This window comes from Magallana gigas, chromosome 5 (assembly GCF_963853765.1).
Source record: "Magallana gigas chromosome 5, xbMagGiga1.1, whole genome shotgun sequence".
Classification (NCBI taxonomy): domain Eukaryota; kingdom Metazoa; phylum Mollusca; class Bivalvia; order Ostreida; family Ostreidae; genus Magallana; species Magallana gigas.
In genome coordinates, this window is record NC_088857.1 from 53,207,117 (window position 1) to 53,224,744 (window position 17,628).

At 35.0% G+C, this 17,628-nt stretch overlaps 1 protein-coding gene across 1 annotated transcript; it reads right to left on the minus strand.

Annotated features, from left to right (window-relative positions):
• Nucleotides 1-1,521: 1,521 nt before the first annotated feature.
• LOC105318030 (kinesin-II 95 kDa subunit) lies at nt 1,522-17,189 on the minus strand. The gene is made up of 24 exons (XM_034480212.2): nt 17,101-17,189; nt 16,560-16,604; nt 15,635-15,729; nt 15,327-15,434; nt 14,738-14,862; nt 14,527-14,651; nt 14,043-14,126; nt 12,850-12,929; nt 12,612-12,681; nt 12,302-12,394; nt 11,787-11,919; nt 11,436-11,523; nt 11,155-11,250; nt 10,833-10,918; nt 8,983-9,131; nt 7,888-7,980; nt 7,678-7,782; nt 7,409-7,528; nt 7,112-7,230; nt 3,873-3,986; nt 3,443-3,548; nt 3,168-3,307; nt 2,988-3,044; nt 1,522-2,866 (listed from the first exon to the last, which is right to left on the minus strand). The coding sequence occupies exons 2-24, from the start codon at nt 16,560-16,562 to the stop codon at nt 2,800-2,802; spliced, it is 2,256 nt and encodes a 751-aa protein (XP_034336103.2). The 5' UTR covers nt 16,563-16,604; nt 17,101-17,189; the 3' UTR covers nt 1,522-2,799.
• Nucleotides 17,190-17,628: the final 439 nt, after the last annotated feature.

Consider the following 17,628-nt stretch of genomic DNA (forward strand, 5'->3'; position numbering starts at 1 on the left):
GTTAGAATTTGCTTGTAAACAAATTACCACAGATATCACACAGTACGGAGGAAATAATTTTTTTTGACCGAAAGGAAGTCACGATGCTATACATTGGATATGGTAAGGTTGGAAAGAGTAAATAGTTGAGATTAATGTTTATCAATTGCAAAGTTCATACACAAGGTCCAAGCCCGTTTTAACATTTATGTTAAAACTAATTAATTAATCTATGTTTAAACGGACTTGGCCCCTGTGAGTTCATAGTAAAAATTGGGTGTAACCCCAAATCCTTTTCGGAAATGGAGTAAGAGTGCAATACTAGTAATTGTTACGCATAAATTAAGGGTCCTCTACACAGTAGGGAACAGTTCTATATACAAACCCATTCTTCTAAATTACTTTAAGATACGGATTTTTAGCATGTGCTCGACTTGAAATGACCCCAATTTTTTTTTTCACTCTTTGGGGAAAAATGAACGTTTTTAATTTTACCGTTTTGCATGATACACTAAAGTCCTTGCAGATTTCGAACTCGGGATCTGCGGGTTGGAAGACCGAAGCAACATCCATTGCGCCACAGAGATAGACAAGAATCATTGGCAATATATACAGTTTCACAATGCGCTAAAATCGCTAGTCATAAAAAGTAGAAGTCACGTGGTGTCGGGGATTCTTAATAAATGACCATCGTCTTTGTTTGAATTTAAGTTTCTTGAATGCCATGCGTTTAAGCTCTGCCACTTTCTCCATAATTCAAATACAATTTATCAGCTGTTACAGCTGTCACTGAACACTTATGCAGGAACATTAAAGTGTATACTTCCAGCTGTTCGAGATTCAATGACATCTCCGTCTTATATAGGCATAGTTACATTAGAGCGCACTTAACGAATGCGACATTATCCTCTAAATAAAGTACATTAAATTTTGTATCAATTCTGATTAATGTTAACCACCATTTCTTGGATTTTTTTCGAGATTATCTAGCTTCAATTAATGCGTTTGTCGCGAGACAGGAGTAGCAAACAAGAATGCATGTGATGATAATGTGTTAGCAATAGGGCGACTGAACTTTAGTTCCGAGTTATCAGACTAATCGTCTGATCTTAAGTAATTTTTTTGCCATTTATAACTAACGATGATTTCTTCATTGGCATCACCTATAATTTACTCAAATCTCTCTCTCTCTCTCTCTCTCTCTCTGATCTCTCTCTCTCTCTCTCATTCAAGTCAATGTCTTAACTCAACTCAGCTACGATCTGATTTGACAAAGGTCATTAATTCAAAACATTGCGTAAAAACTTTTCTGGAGTTAACGCCTATTAAACGCTTCTACGTGGTTCGCTATAAAAATCAAATAATTGGCAATTAGGTCTTTTAGTACTTAGTGTTTCGAGTTCATTAGACTAATCGTCTGTCTTTATTGAGAGAAAGCTAAAGCTCTGTTACTGACTCCATGTACTGATCTTTAAAAAAATCAAATAATTGGTAATTAGGTCTTCTAATACTGAGTGTATAAGTTTCAAATATAGACGGATACAATTCATCAAATGGATTTTATTCGTTAATGTTCACAACCAGCATTGATTTATTGTTCAAGAACCCTGTTTAAAAGCCATTTCAGAGATTGCCTCAGTACATGGCCATTTCCCCTTCTCTTGGACAAATAACTTAAGAAATAGAACTACCCTTCATACAATCTTTTCACATAGAGTTTCCTTGGATGTACAATATTTACTTAGAATTATGCAAGTAAAGTCTAGCAATTCATTTATATATATACTTTTACAGGTACATGTAATAATGATCATGCAATACATTACGTATCTCAAAATATAACGTAAAAACCAAAAACAAAAAACAAAGGCTTTTTTTAAAATATGGAAGAACTTTTCACAGATATTAACTGTTTGACATTAAAAGAAAAAATCAAACCAAAACCATGTCTTAAGAGATCCTTTAAGACAAGCTCATGTAAACACAGAAAGGTAAAGATCATAACATAAATGTTCATCATCTCTATAGTGAAGGCTTTATAAAACCAGTTAGATTCAAATACACATCTTAGAAAAGTCATTTTTTTCAGCATAAAATTAATACAGCTTGTATTTACAATAACCAAAAAAAAGGCCATTTTCAATGAGAAATTATGGGCCTCAGATCATGGCTAAAATATCACACACAAAGACAATCAAAACTGAATCAATGTAAAGACAAAAGTAAACTAAGCTTTGGACGGCATCGTAATGTAACAGGAATACTGATAAGTCTAAAAAAAGAAAGAGCTCCCTACAGTAAACAATTATAAATATCTAAATACAGGACCAACAGATATGCATCAATGTGAGAACAATTACAGAGGACTCTAGTAGCACTGATCCCATGGCCACTGATTCAACAAAATAAACACAAGCTTTTCAATATCACAGAATGAGCTGCCCTCAAGCCATTGATTTTGTACAACGTCAGACACAACCATACCTGACCACAATACGAGTTCTGGAACCTTCCATTCTGCTGGTTGACAATAAATTGCAATGAATCAAATGTTCCATAGTTCAATAAATAATCAATTGTGGCATGCGTGAAAATAAATAAATGCCTTGTTTACAAAGTTGATCCCTTGCATGTATAGAATTGATAAGACATCCCAGGGATTACAAAGGTCAATAAACATAGCCTGCTGATGACAGTGTTTCCGCTCCAAGGTCATTCACAATCAGAGTGCTGGTCCTGTTTCACTACGATTGGAGACAGCTGTTTGCAAGAGTTCAAGGAAAAGAAAGACGTGTAGGTCAAGGTTCACAAGTCATCAGGTCACTTGGAGACGAGACCTCGGGCAGAGGGGTACATCTGGGTCTGTTCTCTCTTCCCTTGCTTTAACCTGCCATTCCAAAAAAGAGGTGAGGTTAAATCATCACATTACACCCTGAATACAAGAATTTTATTATACTGCAGATAACTGATTGTTTTTAATTCTTATGATGGTCCTACTAAAGACTCACTTTGCGATTCTTGACTCTCTTTTCTTTGACTTTTTATTACTGAATACAGATGGTGTTCTGAAAGTAGACATTCAATATGTATAATGCGATATACTCATGAATGTAAACTCAAAATAAAATAAACATTTTAAACAATCATTCAGAAAGAAATATGTTATGTCAGTGTATATACACGCTTACCCTCCCTCTATATCGATATCCTCTTCATCCATCAGGGCTGCATCAAGAGCCGCCTGGATTTTGGGTGCCACCTGCGGACCATCATAATCTCTGGTTGTGCGATTTGGCATGTCAAGGTCAATCAAGATGATGTTCTCTCCCTAAAAGTACACATGTAATACAACAAAACTATTCTGCTCAACACCTATCTTTTTTCCACAGTATCAGCACAACATTAGCATTATCTAGACAGCAGGATAATCTAAGCATGATAAGCTTCAAACTCTATCGCTGACCTTGAACCTTGGGTGACCTCCCATTGCTCCTGCCACTCTGGCATATTCAGACACTGGGCGCTTGTTACCCAGGGCTGACACAGGACGCTTGGCCATTGTCTGAGCACTGCAAGACAAGTGTTAACAGAATGACAAACTTTATCATAAGTAATATGAACATAAATGCTTTAATAGCTAATCGCAATATTACCAGTAATTTTTATGCACAACAAAAAATAGGAACGTTGACCTAAAATAAGACATAGACCTACTGCTTGTTACTTAAACATTCAAATTGTAGTTAATGATGTTCACCTTTAGTATTTAAAATTATAATAATATAGTATAATGCCCATTAGTAGAAAATATCTTGAGTTTAAATAAAGTAAATCAGTTTAAGAATATTTAAACACATAAGTGTAGCTAGGCGCTGCTCTTTGCTGCTGCCCACCTTTTGTTAGCGAGAGGTATCAGTTCCCACTGGTCTTCATCCTCGTTGTACCGGGCGCGGTTCTGCAGCTTTACTTTCTCCTCTGGTGGGATGAAATTTTCAATAATCAGCATCCTAAATAAAAGTAAAAATATATGAAATTACAAATTATGTCAATATGTTATGATCAATATAAAGTGCTCTATTACAGAAACAATATATCAGATGTTTATTTCACAAAGGATGTTTAGATAAGGTATTTAATTACAACACATCTCTGCTAAAGCTTTTTTCTTTTTACCTCTATACTTGAGTTTGCCAAGAAAAGCCCCCCCCCCTATTTTATCTTGAGTTTTCTTTGTTAATTTGTTATGAGTTTGTGTTGGCGATGTAATGTCCCCTGTTACAGCGAACTACACAGAAGTGTTTAATAGGCGTTAACTCCAGAAAAGTTTTTATGTAATGTTTTGACTGACTCTTGTCCAATCAGATCAAAGTAGGGCAAAGTTTAGACATTACTGCTCGTGACTTACAGCTTACTCCACTTATATTGAAATCGCTTATTTTGAAATTCCGCTTTTTTTGAAATAGAAATAAATCCCCAGTTTTTGCCTCTCATATTCTTTGCACTGATTTAACGGATATAATGAAATCGGATATTTTGAAATATCGCTTATATTGAAGCCCCTGATCGGTCCTTAAAGGTGATAATTAGTTGTTTTTATAACGGTTATATTGAAGTACTCCCTGGCGGCTGTCGTCACGGTTGGTGACAGTAATCATGCCAGACTGACCGGTTGATATACAAAGGTGTGAATAAAGTTCTCATCATGTGTGTTTTTATACTTCTATTAAAAAGTTTTTATTCACTGTTGATTTTTTTGTTTTTACGAATACGGATGTATTGAGGCTAGACATAATATGGAAACCCCACAGAAAAGAAATATCTTATCTCCGGACGCTAAATACAAACTAGTTATGGCTATTGATGAAAGGACAATGCCTAAATTGGAACTAGCTAAGGATTTTGAGATTATCGCGTGTACACTTACGATGGTATACAAGAAGCGTTCAGGATACTTGAAGCGTTTGAGTCGGGTTATTTTTCTCTAAAACGGTAAAGAATGCGATCGGAGATTATGATGAGGTTTAAGATAGTAACAAAATGAAACTTACAAAACTTTCGGATATAATTTTAATCAAACTTTCAAGGACTAATGTTCCATGTAATCTGTTCAATGTAATAGATAAATGATGACCAAATAATTTGTTTGGGTTTGGTTTTCTATGCTTACATCAGGATTGAACTTTCAAAAATGGCGGCTTCACGTCAGTCAATTTCCCTTATATTGAAATACGGATATATTGAAATAATTTGCATGGTCCCCCGAATTTTCAATATATCCGGAGTAGGCTGTAATTTGATAGAGAGAGAGTTAATAGAGTAAATTATAGATGACGCAAATGAGCAAACTATCTATCAATGGTTATAAAGTGACAAATCACAGTCTAGTATATCCTATAAATTTATGTTTTGAGTTTCGAAATTCTTTCATCGGGGAACAACGATGTCTATATATTGATATTGGGATGAGGGTGCAAAACACAGTTTAATATGTAACGTTATAAGGACGTTTTGAGATGAGGGGCAAGCAAAACTGACCCCTATAAAAATAAATTGTAAAAACATGTTACATACCGGTATATATCTATATATCAATAGAAAGATAAAATCGTGAATTTTTTATATATTAAAAAATAATGCACATGTAACTTAATGCTAGAATTTATTTTGCACTCAAATCATGCAGAAAATAGACAAAAGGATGCCTCTAAATGCAGTACACCCATGCATATTAGGCTCCCCCTAAAAGCAGAATGCAACCAAATCAGCCATTTTAATTTCTGAACATTTTCAAGAACAAGTCCTTAGGCATGATTTCATAATATTTTCAGGGTACATTCGCCAGCTTTTTAAAGAGCTATGTTACCCGCTAAAAAATTCATGAAATTCTGCCTGTGTAAAATCCGGATGTTTTTGGAGTTACCTCCCTTTATTTTAGAGTCTCACAAAATTTATTTTTTACAATTTTTCTACATACTTTTGTCATGTATTCAAAAGATACTCCACTATATTGTGCAACTGAGAATTTAAAAAATTAATTTTCATGTATACCGCATAAAAATAGCAGGAAAATCCCTACCCATCATGCTTTTCCCCAGAGAAAAACCCCCTGGATTTTATACGAAACTGTGTTTAGCTACCTGAAGTGATGTAAAACATCGAAAATTGTGCGAATATTTAAGAAAATGCTTTTCATGTTAAGTATTACTGGTAGTATTCTAATCAAAGTATGCTGAATCATCCTGAAATTAGACATAGGTTGTAATATTACTTTGTATAAAAACTTTCTTCATGATTACTCAGTGTGAAACATTTTTGACCTAAGGACGAATAAGGCCTGTGTTGCCTTTCCGTTTCACTATACCTCTATTCATAACTGATCATTCGTTTGCATTTCAAAATATTTAATATAATTAAATATATGTAATATAATTAAGTTGGTTAATTACGTCTTTCTTATACATGTACATGTATGAGGACACTGTTGTCAATGGTCAAAGAAATTTTCACAATCGTTCTTTAAAAAACGCTTTAAAGTTACACCAATAAAGGATACACATGTAATATCCGGGTATATTAGATCTTAATTAAATTTGTTTGCCAGTTTATAACTTATGTTGATTTCTTCATCGGCATCAACTATAATTTACTCAAATCAATTTCTCTCTCTCTCATTCAATTCAATGTCTTAACTCTGCCCAGCTACCATCTTATTGGACAAAGGTCAGTCAAAACATTACGTAGAAACTTTTAACACCTATAAAATGCTTCTACATAGTTCACTATATTTTATCTTGAGTTCCCTTTGTTAGTTTGTAATGAGTTTGTGTAGATGATGTAAGGTCCCCCATTATTTTATCTCGAGTTCCCTTTGTTAGTGTGCAGTGAGTTTGTGTAGGTAATGTAAGGTCCCCCGTTATTCTTCCTCGAGTTTGATTCTGTAAATGAGTTCCCCTTTGTTCTTTCATCAGAGTATAGTTAAGTTCTCTATTATTCTTACTTGAGTGTGTGTGGACGAGATCCCCTGTAATTCTTACTTGAGTATATTGGTAAGTTTCCAGTTGTTTGTACTTAAGTTCATGAAGCTGAGTTTTCAATATTCTTACGTGAGTGTGTGTAGGTAAAATTATCTTACTTGAGTTTGAGGTCCCTGGTTAGCTCCATCTGAGTTTGCTCGAGTTCTTGTCTCTCTTTAGAGTGCTCTTCCTGTATATCTGCTATCTCTTGCTTTGTGGCTTGTAATTTTGCAAACAACTAGGAGAAAAAATAAATTTTAAAAGAATGACCAAACATTTATGTGCACCATCAAAAATTTAATGAAATTTAAAAAAAAAAGGTGGAATTTAGTCATGCTCTGAGAGAAGTATTAACATAAAAGTACCATAGAATCACATTTCCAGAAAATGGTTCCTATGTGTCTACCTTTGCCTACCTTTTTTAACTTCTTGGTTTTGATATCAACTTCTTGTTGCAGGGACTGAAACCCTTCCTCCATTTCAACAGCTTTTTCTTCCTTCTCCTCTAACTTCTGTTGAATCTCTCTTTCTCTTCTCTATCATGAGTCAATTCAAAATGCTGTTATACTAAGTTAAGGATAAAGTTGTGATCCTAAGTTAACGATTTCAGTCAAATACAACTGAATTCTATCTACTGTTCAAATGAAAGAAATGTTTTAGGTTTTAGAAAATGATTTCCCCCTACCTTTTGGTCCGAGATCTCCCTTCGTCTCTGTTCTAGTGCTCTCTGTTGTTCATTAGTGTGGTCAACAATGTTTTTTCCTCCAACCAACAGTTTGCTTTCCATTGCCTGCATTGAACAAAAATTAAAATCATCAATATCATTTTGATAAACTGAGAAAAATTGGGAAAGTTCCCAGATCCACCACTGACGAATTCCAATGCGTCTACAGACCTTGATTTTGGATGCAAGAGCTTCCTTTGCTTCTTTTTCACTCTGAAGTTTGTTTTCTCTGTCACGAACTTCTTCTAACAAGCGATCCTTCTCCTAAATTTAAAATTAGATTTGATTGATATACTTGTACAATCGTATACACTAAGGTATTGTTCATGGAAAGGATATTCAACATCAAGTTTAATACTTTGTGGATTCATTGCACAGGTTAAACATTTTTCAACATAAATTTTAACATTTTTTTATTTAAAAATGTACTAAGATACATGTATATCAATTACAAACATGTTGGTTTTGTCATACATACAAATAATTGGCTTTAATTTGGACATAGGCTAAACATTTACTACAATATAGGTACATTACATACTAGTACACACCTGACTTCACCATCACCTACCTCCTGCAGCATGGACTGGATACTTGTATACTCCTGACTTCACAATCACCTACCTCCTGCAGCATGGACTGGTTACTTGTACACTCCTGACTTCACCATCACCTACCTCCTGCAGCATGGACTGGTTACTTGTATACTAGTACTCCTGACTTCACCATCACCTACCTCCTGCAGCATGGACTGGATACTTGTACACTCTTGACTTCACCATCACCTACCTCCTGCAGCATGGACTGGTTACTTGTATACTCCTGACTTCACCATCACCTACCTCCTGCAGCATGGACTGGTTACTTGTACACTCTTGACTTCACTGAGACTTACGTCCTGCGGCATGGACTGGTTACTTTTAAACTCCTGACTTCACTGAGACCTACCTCCTGCAGCATGGACAAGTTACTTGTACACTCTTGACTTCACCATCACCTACCTCCTGCAGCATGGACTGGTTACTTGTACACTCTTGACTTCACTGAGACTTACGTCCTGCGGCATGGACTGGTTACTTGTACACTCCTGACTTCACCATCACCTACCTCCTGCAGCATGGACTGGATACTTGTACACTCTTGACTTCACCATCACCTACCTCCTGCAGCATGGACTGGTTACTTGTACACTCCTGACTTCACCATCACCTACCTCCTGCAGCATGGACTGGTTACTTTTAAACTCCTGACTTCACTGAGACCTACCTCCTGCAGCATGGACTGGTTACTCAGAATGGCCTCCTTCTGTTGCTCCAGCTTCTGCTGCTGTTCATTCATGTACGCCTCTTCATCGTTTACGTCTCCTTCTTCATCATCATCCCCAGACTCATCCTCAGATTCGCTGATTATCTCCCCTATATAAAATTAACAAATTATCTCTAATTAATGTAATGTCCCCTACTTAGAAAATGTTTTAACATAAACTAAAATGCAACATATGACCAGAAATATACGAAAATATATGTCATATTTATGTAGGATGAACCTCAAATGGGTGCATAAATTATATAAAATGATGGTGTGTCAACTATAAATGGAGGTATCAAATCAAAGTCCATTCTTTGCTCAGGATACAAAGATGTTACAACTCTTGATGTGATTTATTCTACAAGAACTTTTCTTTAAAATCTAATATTTTTTCTAAAGGGCTCGGGGATATTATCTTAACCCTTTTTACTCCACAGTGCAAAGAATTAATTCAATAAAATCTTGCTTCAGTCTTCCAGAGTATTTATTAGGTTTTTGATTTCTTTTTTCAAAAGTTCACGCAACATGGACATGATGGGGTCGGTTGTCAGATAGTGAAGCTATATTAATTCTTCATCATTTGTTTCCGGAGACAAAACAGATTACATGTATAATTGGTATTCTTATGTATTTTTCTGTTCACTGCAATAAAAACAATCACTTAACCCATCTTGTATTTATAGGAGGTCCTCGGTTCAAGATATTTGTTAAATAAATGTTCAATTAATGTCAACTTCTGACTAGTATTCCATATATTTTAACAGAATTAAATATGAAATATTAAAGTTTCTCTTTAAAAAAGCCCACAAATAAAATGTCGACCCAGGTTTGTCTACCCATTTTACCAACTTGAAAATCAACAATCGTCAATGAATTCCCAAATACGCATTGTTGTGCAGCAATATCTGCAGCAAATACAAAAATACCGGTCCATAACATAACCTAAATATTTCAATGATATTGGTTAATTATTATAGACATAAATTGAAAAATCTAGATCTGACCCAGCTTTTATTTTGCCCCGGCCTGTGTTTTTCCTACCCATTTTAACCAAGACTCCCAAGTTTTTCAATATTTCTCCAATGTTTTTAGGCGAGATCTAGATTGAAAAATGATCAAATGACTTATCTCTTCCATGAGACTAAATCTGTGAGCTGCATAATTAACACATCAAAATGTGTCGATATGTACAAGATACTCGATCGCCAAACTTATTGAAAGCAACGGAAGTTTACCTTTGAGTGACGTAAATTCTCCATATAATCTCTAAGATATTCCGAAAACGTATGATAAGTCAAGAGAGAGCCAACCCGTGAAAAGACTCTGCTTGGTTTATCCTCTTTGATGTGTTTATTGGTTATGTAGCACAGGATCGAAATCGATGTTCTTAAAAAAGTAACACTACGACAGATGGAATCTGTCAACATTCTGTGGAATATTGTTCATGTACTAAATAATTATTAAAAGATGATGTTAAGTGTTAAAAACTTTGTTTTAGTTATAGTTGTAGTAGGCGGCGAATTCGCTACAAGTAGGGGTGAGAAATCGCCGGGTGCTGGCTCTAAAGGAGAACCCTGTACACGTCTATCAATATACAGTAAATCAACTTTTATTAATAGTGACTTATATTCGCAATCAAAATGTGGATCATATGGATAATAGGATACAAGTTAGAGACCTTTGTGGACCGGTTTGAGGAGAGAAAAACTCATGACGACGAAGCTCTCCCAAAACTTTTTAAAATTCCTTGCATGCTAATAAAAGTTGGTAAACAGTTAAGACCTGGTTTTAAATTTAAATCCAATTACCATCAGCTGTCTGTCGATGTCGTCGCTTCTTTTTACCTCCCTTGGATTTCTTGGGACCACCTTTCTTTTGTAAGTGAGCCTTTAGCCTATATAACAAAAATGTGCTTTTACAAAGAAGTTCTAATTGTTTACAAAAAATAAAGATTATAATATTGTTATAATCTTTTTTTTAAATTTCACTATTTTAGAATGAGTGGTATTTACATTTACCTCTTCTCAAATGAAAATACATGACACCTCTCTCTCTCTCTCTCCTCTCTCTCTCTCTCTCTCTCTCATATTCTCTCTCTCTTTCTGAAAGTATTCAAATCAACTTTCTTACCTTGCGATCTCCTCCTGGAATTCACGTAGCAGAGCATCTTTAGGATCCTCATTAATCTTTGGCTTGTTCTTAATGGCTTTCGCTCGATTTGCATATCTGAAGAATCAGAAACAGGTACATGTGAAACTGAAATTTCTTCACTAGTTTATTTGTTGTATTTATAGTACTTTACTAGAAATTATTTGATTCATAAAGTCTAGATTGGGGTTGTAGTTTCGGGCTTTTACAATTACCTTATAACATTTCATATTGTGTTCTCTTCATCTCAGTTAATGACCTACCTTAAAGTACTAAGGGACTCATCATAATTATAGCTAGCTGGGCCTATGTTGGCCACCATAACAGTTTTAGCATTTCCGCCCAAGGAATCTGAAAAATGTACAAATGTTTCTTCACTCAATCATGTAATGTGGCTCAACGCTCTGGAATTTTGTTGATACTATTAATCTACCAATCTTTACACCCATTAATATTGCATTAACATCTGTATACAAAGATTTTCTTACTAAGAAATTACTTTGCGTAAATCACTGGCACGACAAAATTCAACAGTAATTCATGAGACCAAAACTACTTGTATACACCTAATGAAATACATGAGAAGTTTCTATGGGGTTCATTGTGTTTTCTACCTTGTAGAAGCCGAGTCAGCTTGGCGTCTCGGTATGGAATGTGGGTACTTTTACCATCCACTAGGGCTGAGATGACATTGCATAAAGCGGACAGTGAAAGGTTGATCTTGGTAGCTTCCTTTAGACGAGTTCCCTGTACAACACAGTAAATCAGTAATGCACCACATTCTGTCTCAACACAAAACTACTGTACACCAACTTTTATTCGCAAGCAAGCAATTTTTGCAAAATTAGCGAGCACCTCATTGTGTGACTATTTATCACAGCAAACCAATCATTGTCTTAAGATTAAAATAACAACATGGGTCTGGAACATAAGTTGTCGTGAACCAGTTAATCGAAATTATATTGAAAAAGAAAGTCGTCACAAACAAAAGTTGGTTTACAGTATTTATAATTTTCGTGCAATACAATACCACTGAAGTCTGTCCACAATCAGTCAAAGTTGAGTTATAAGTAATATGCACATACAAAAAGATAAACAACCATAAACCCCATTTACAATCCTCACTTACTGTTGCTCCGGTTTTAGACTGTCTTTCACTTCCTGCAAGATCAACTAAATTCAGTCGTCCAACACGAATATGATTCTCTCCTTCATCATCCTCCTAGAAAACAGATTTCATCAAACATCAAAATGAACATGTTGTTTTTACACCTGAAAGATGATGTTCAAATCTGATTGACTGAACAAGGAATTTCTTAATAAAGTTTTGATAGATGTTTCTTAGGTACAAGTTATAAGGTCACCGCCACAAGTTTTAAATGAAGACCTGTTCTTGAAATAGCTATCTATGATGAGGATTTAATGTTAAGCTGCCTTACCGTGCTGCACTCGATGGTGATGATAAAGATAGCGTGTGAGCGAGAACTGTGTTCATTCATGTCAGTGGCCCTGTAATCACAATGACTGAACTCAAGATATGTTCAACTCACTATAAAAATCCTTAATATTATTATTTTTGAAACAAACATAAGAGTTATATATATATAAGCTGCATTTTTAAATAAAATACCGCTAATATTACACTGTTACTCCAGACAGCTTACTATATATACTGACCCAACAGCTCGGTTCTGGTTTCCTACATTCATAACATGCTCTATTTCTTTCACACTCTTGGTCACAAATGAGGACAAGTCCTGTCAAAGATAATAGAAACATTATCAAAACTTTTCTAAGGTGGTACGATGCTTGAGCTACTTGCCCGCAAACTCCACGCCAATTACAACCAGGCATCATTGAGATGGTGACCATCACAAAGTGCCCCACTTAAATAATGAAAAACAGGATAAAAGCATTTCAGAGGATTTTGCTTTGACATTGACCTATGACTTAGAAATTTTTTGGTTGGCATAGAACTTCAAGTCAAACTGATTACACCTTACCAACAGGCTTTCTGGGGGATTAATATGAGCAAGATTAAGTCAATGGGAAATAATTTATGGTTTAATACAGGATTTTAAAGAGATCTTCTATGAACTTCACATTTGACCTTAAAACTTTGTTAAGGTCGCTGCACACCCTTTACCTAAAAGCCCTGTTTATGTAAAGTATGAGACAGATAGGGCAAAGGGGAGAGTAAACATGCTCCAATTTTTTTTTTTTGGGGGGGGGGGGGGGATTGGTGTGGTCTGATATGACCTTGACCCAGAAACATTAATCAAGGTGACTACACACTCTTTGACCAAAGGCACTCTGTAGGTGAAGTATGAGCCAGTTTGGACCAAGGGGAGAAAATAGAACTATTTTAACAAGAGCCTGGTATTTTGGGTAGTTGTGTAAAACAGCAATGTGACATAGGCCTGCTATTTCATTTTTAGCCACTCAGCCATGGCTCTTTGAAATGAACAAGATTTGTTTGGCTTTTGAGCTAAGACTACGCAATCAGTGCATATTTCGCTTGATACCGTGTCATTTTTAACTTGTTTTGACACAAGGAATAGATAGCTATGCCCTAATGAAAGTCCAAGGTCTTCTTAAAATGGTTCTATATTATCTGGAACAAGGATTTATAAAGATTATTCTGCTTTGACCAAAACCATTGACCTAAAAACTTGGTTAAAGGTCAATGCACACCTTTAACCCAAAGGCACTGTAGTTAAGTATGAGCCAGACTGGGCCAAGGGGAGAGAAGATATGCCCTGGACAAAAGATCTCGGACAGACTGATGGAAGGATGAACTGACAGACAGACTGAACCAATAGGGCACCCGCAGAGCAAGGCTCTAATAACCTAAATCAAGTAACACTGACCTTCACATATACCCCTGTGTCTGGCCTCTCCTTGAGTTCCAGGCGTTTTGTGTGGTCCTTGGCTAGCAAATCTCTGATCTCTTCCTACAAAAATAGTTCTCAGTCCTAAGCACTGCACTTATCTAATTTCTAATTTACATGTCATGAAGTTAATAAGCTATTACATGTAAAAGCCCCATTCATTTCTATGCCCCTTATTACAAAAAGTTGTAAAATCAATGAAGACGTCCGAAAATAAATCAGTAAGGTTGAAACTAGGAAATCATGCAAATAGGTACATGTACATAAAAACTGGTTTTGCTTTTAACCTTATTCATAGAATGAAATATGCATTAGGTTCCCCTTTAACCATTCCTATTCTTTAAACACATACACATCAAAGCAACAGTCAATTCAATTACTTCCCAAGTTATTTTATGCGGGAAATCTAACCCCAGTAATATTCATTCAACATAAATTAAAGGTATTATAGTAAGGGCCTTACTTGGTAAATCTCCAGATACGAGGCTCGAATGAGGTACTGTTGATTTTCTGTCCTGGCTATGTGTTGAAATATGTGCTCAAAAGAGTTGGGTATCACACCTCGTAATTCAGGGTCATTCTTGGGACCTAGAAAGTATTTATATCCCTGTATAGTTTCCAATATCTGAGGTTGTTTGTCACTCTCACCACAATATCTTATCTGACTTTCATACCTTGCATTGTGAACGTTTTTCCTGTGCCTGTTTGTCCATAAGCAAAGATCGTCCCATTAAATCCCTCAATAACTGACTGAACAAGATCTCGGAATGTCTCATCGTATAAATCTCTCTGTTTGGAACTGTGAAAATAAGTCAACACATGATGCATGAACAACACAAACTATTTCATATTATTTTAGTAAATCTAAGTGTAGCCTGTACAGTTTGAATTATATATAACTGTCAAAACTACTGTCAATATGTACCAATCCTCTCCCATCTGGCCATGGCTGAATCAGAAGAATAGCTCATTACAATGTTGACCAAAAAAGTAAACCATTTCGAGATTGACTGTTCATGAAAACTCTCATGAATGTCCGATCACAGAGTACATGTAATTTTGTTTGTTACTGAATACACTCATTAGTGGCATGCGATAAACATACAGTTTGAAATGAATGATCCTGCAGCCACATACAAGAGAGAGCTTTATGCTCATCATTGACAATGATTTTTGATGATGGCAAGCATCTTCACATGTTTTTAAACACTATATGCCGGATTAAAAATATGTGTGATAAAAGCTTTGTATGTAATTTCTTACTTCCAGTCATAAACAGCATCAAATGTAAAGTTCCGAGGGGGTTCAGTGTTGGAACCTTTTGGATTATGTATGGTAATACACCCTTTGTTAACATCAATATCCACAATTCTGATAAAAATAAAATGTTTGTCAATTATTATCAATTAAAAAATTATGAATAAATTTTGAATGGTACAATTAATACAATGTTTTTAATTTTGGACCACATTGATATATATCGTTCTAAAATTCTATGCAACAGTATGTTTGGTTAGTGATATGAACATTCATTTTATAGGCATGGACAAACATGTTAGTAATAGCAATACCTCTCATGTCCATCTCTTATTTCCTTTTCATCTAGAGGTCGACACCTAACCACAACCTTCACACACTCAGCACTAGTGCTTGGCTTCAATTTTGGCTTAAAAATAAAAAAAATTGATAGATAGAAACAACCTGTGATTGTTTTCAATCAATAAAAACACAGAAAATGAAAACTGTCACATTAAAAGTCACAAATATCAACAGATATCTATGATCCTTTTCCATCTAAACATGGTTGAATGAGAAGCGAATGTCTCACAGTTTAATAGAAGTAAATCATAGCTTGTGATCGACCATTGAGTTTCAAGTCCAATAACAACAAAACTAATACTAAAATTATTATTCAGAAGCTTTACTAAATCAAACAGTCATAAGCCAGAAACAGCTAAATGAGGAAACAAGGCCATAGCAGAACTAGGGCTGGGACAATACTATACATAGCCGATTCAGTACATATCACGATACATTGCAACTAAATGAAAACTTGAATAAGAGTTTAAAATTAATTTTATTCAATCGGTCCATTTATTACCGCATGTCCAAAGTTATTTTATTTTATCTAAAATGAGCTTTGCACAATTCACAAATTACTTTAGTCTCGTATTCACTACTTTTTCATAAACAAGTAATCCAAAAGTTTTCCACACTCCAGATTTAGCTTCCTAACAGTTTTGACAACTTTATGAGGTATTCCACCATCTTTGTACTTTCATATTAGGCACACAGACTAAAAATAGCTGATTAATGAAGCTCGGATAGTTTTGGAAAATGAAATAATGTTCGCTTAGGTATCGTTGTATTAATGGTAAATGTATCGATCCAAATATCGTCAAAATAAATACTGTGATGCACCGGTGCATTGTCCCATCCCTAAGCAGGACATGATTATAACATTTTTCTTTATGTTATAAATGATAAAATGCCTACCATTTTGCTTAATAATGTAGTTTTCTTCTGTCTTTTAAATACAGGCTGAAAAAAAGACAAGAACTGGATTACATGTACAGCTGACCACAAAGTAAATCTATCAAAATATATATCAGCCAATGAAAACAGCTTATTGTGCATCTTTCTAGGAAGTCTTTCATATATCACGGTCAATAAAGTGTGTTTAAAGAACAAAGTGTCAAAAAATTTGATTATCAAGATCTATCTACTTTTTAACAAGTACATGTATAGAATTGCTGTAATAGGAAAGGAAGAATGAGCTTGTCACTGGACCGGGATCAAACACAGGACCCCTGCAACTCAAGTCAGGATCTCTATCACTGAGCTACCCAGACCAAACTCCACGGTCCAAATAGCTCCAACTACTAGAATATCATTCAAAATTTGGGAATTTTCATCTAAAAAAGGTTTCTACTAGTTAAAAAAATGTAGATTAAGAACATTTAAAACATAAAATGCTTTAAAAAGTAATTTCATTACGTAGAAAGTAAACACTTCATCCTTAATCATGAATACATACTTATTTTCACGCAATGTTTAGTTTTATCATGCACTGTTTGGTTAGCAGTCCGCCATCGCTGTCAAAATATGTAACGCATGCGCACATTGATTAAAGAGCGCCATCTATAAAATTGATCATCATACCCGATGGGAAAAAAGAGACTCAACGGAGCACTCACATTTTTTTATCGTAATAGTTGTTTTCTTGTTTAATTCCCATTCCATACGAAAGAAAGAAAGAAAGAAAGAGAGACTCAGCAAAGTTTTTTCCCTCTTTAAATTATTAGTTTGACACCTTATGTAATTAAAGAATAAAATTTAAAAAAACTCATTATTTTTCCTACCAGAATATCTAGTAGTTTGACACCTTATGTAATTAAAGAATAAAATTTTAAAAAACTCATTATTTTTCTTACCAGAATATCTAGCAGCAGGTTTGTAGCTCCCAAAAATTTGGATGTCTGAAAAAATTCGGATGGACGACCTGAGAGCAACAGTGTCTACCATTGTAAAAATCTGCAATTTACGGCTCACAAAAAATGTGCTA

Excerpts from the sequence above, each read along its gene's own strand:
- LOC105318030 (XM_034480212.2), bottom strand. Across the intron at positions 12,395-12,611 it reads TCACCATCGAGTGCAGCACG|GAGGATGATGAAGGAGAGAA; the intron begins GTAAGGCAGCTT and ends TCTGTTTTCTAG. Across the intron at positions 3,549-3,872 it reads ATACCTCTCGCTAACAAAAG|TGCTCAGACAATGGCCAAGC; the intron begins GTGGGCAGCAGC and ends CTTGTCTTGCAG.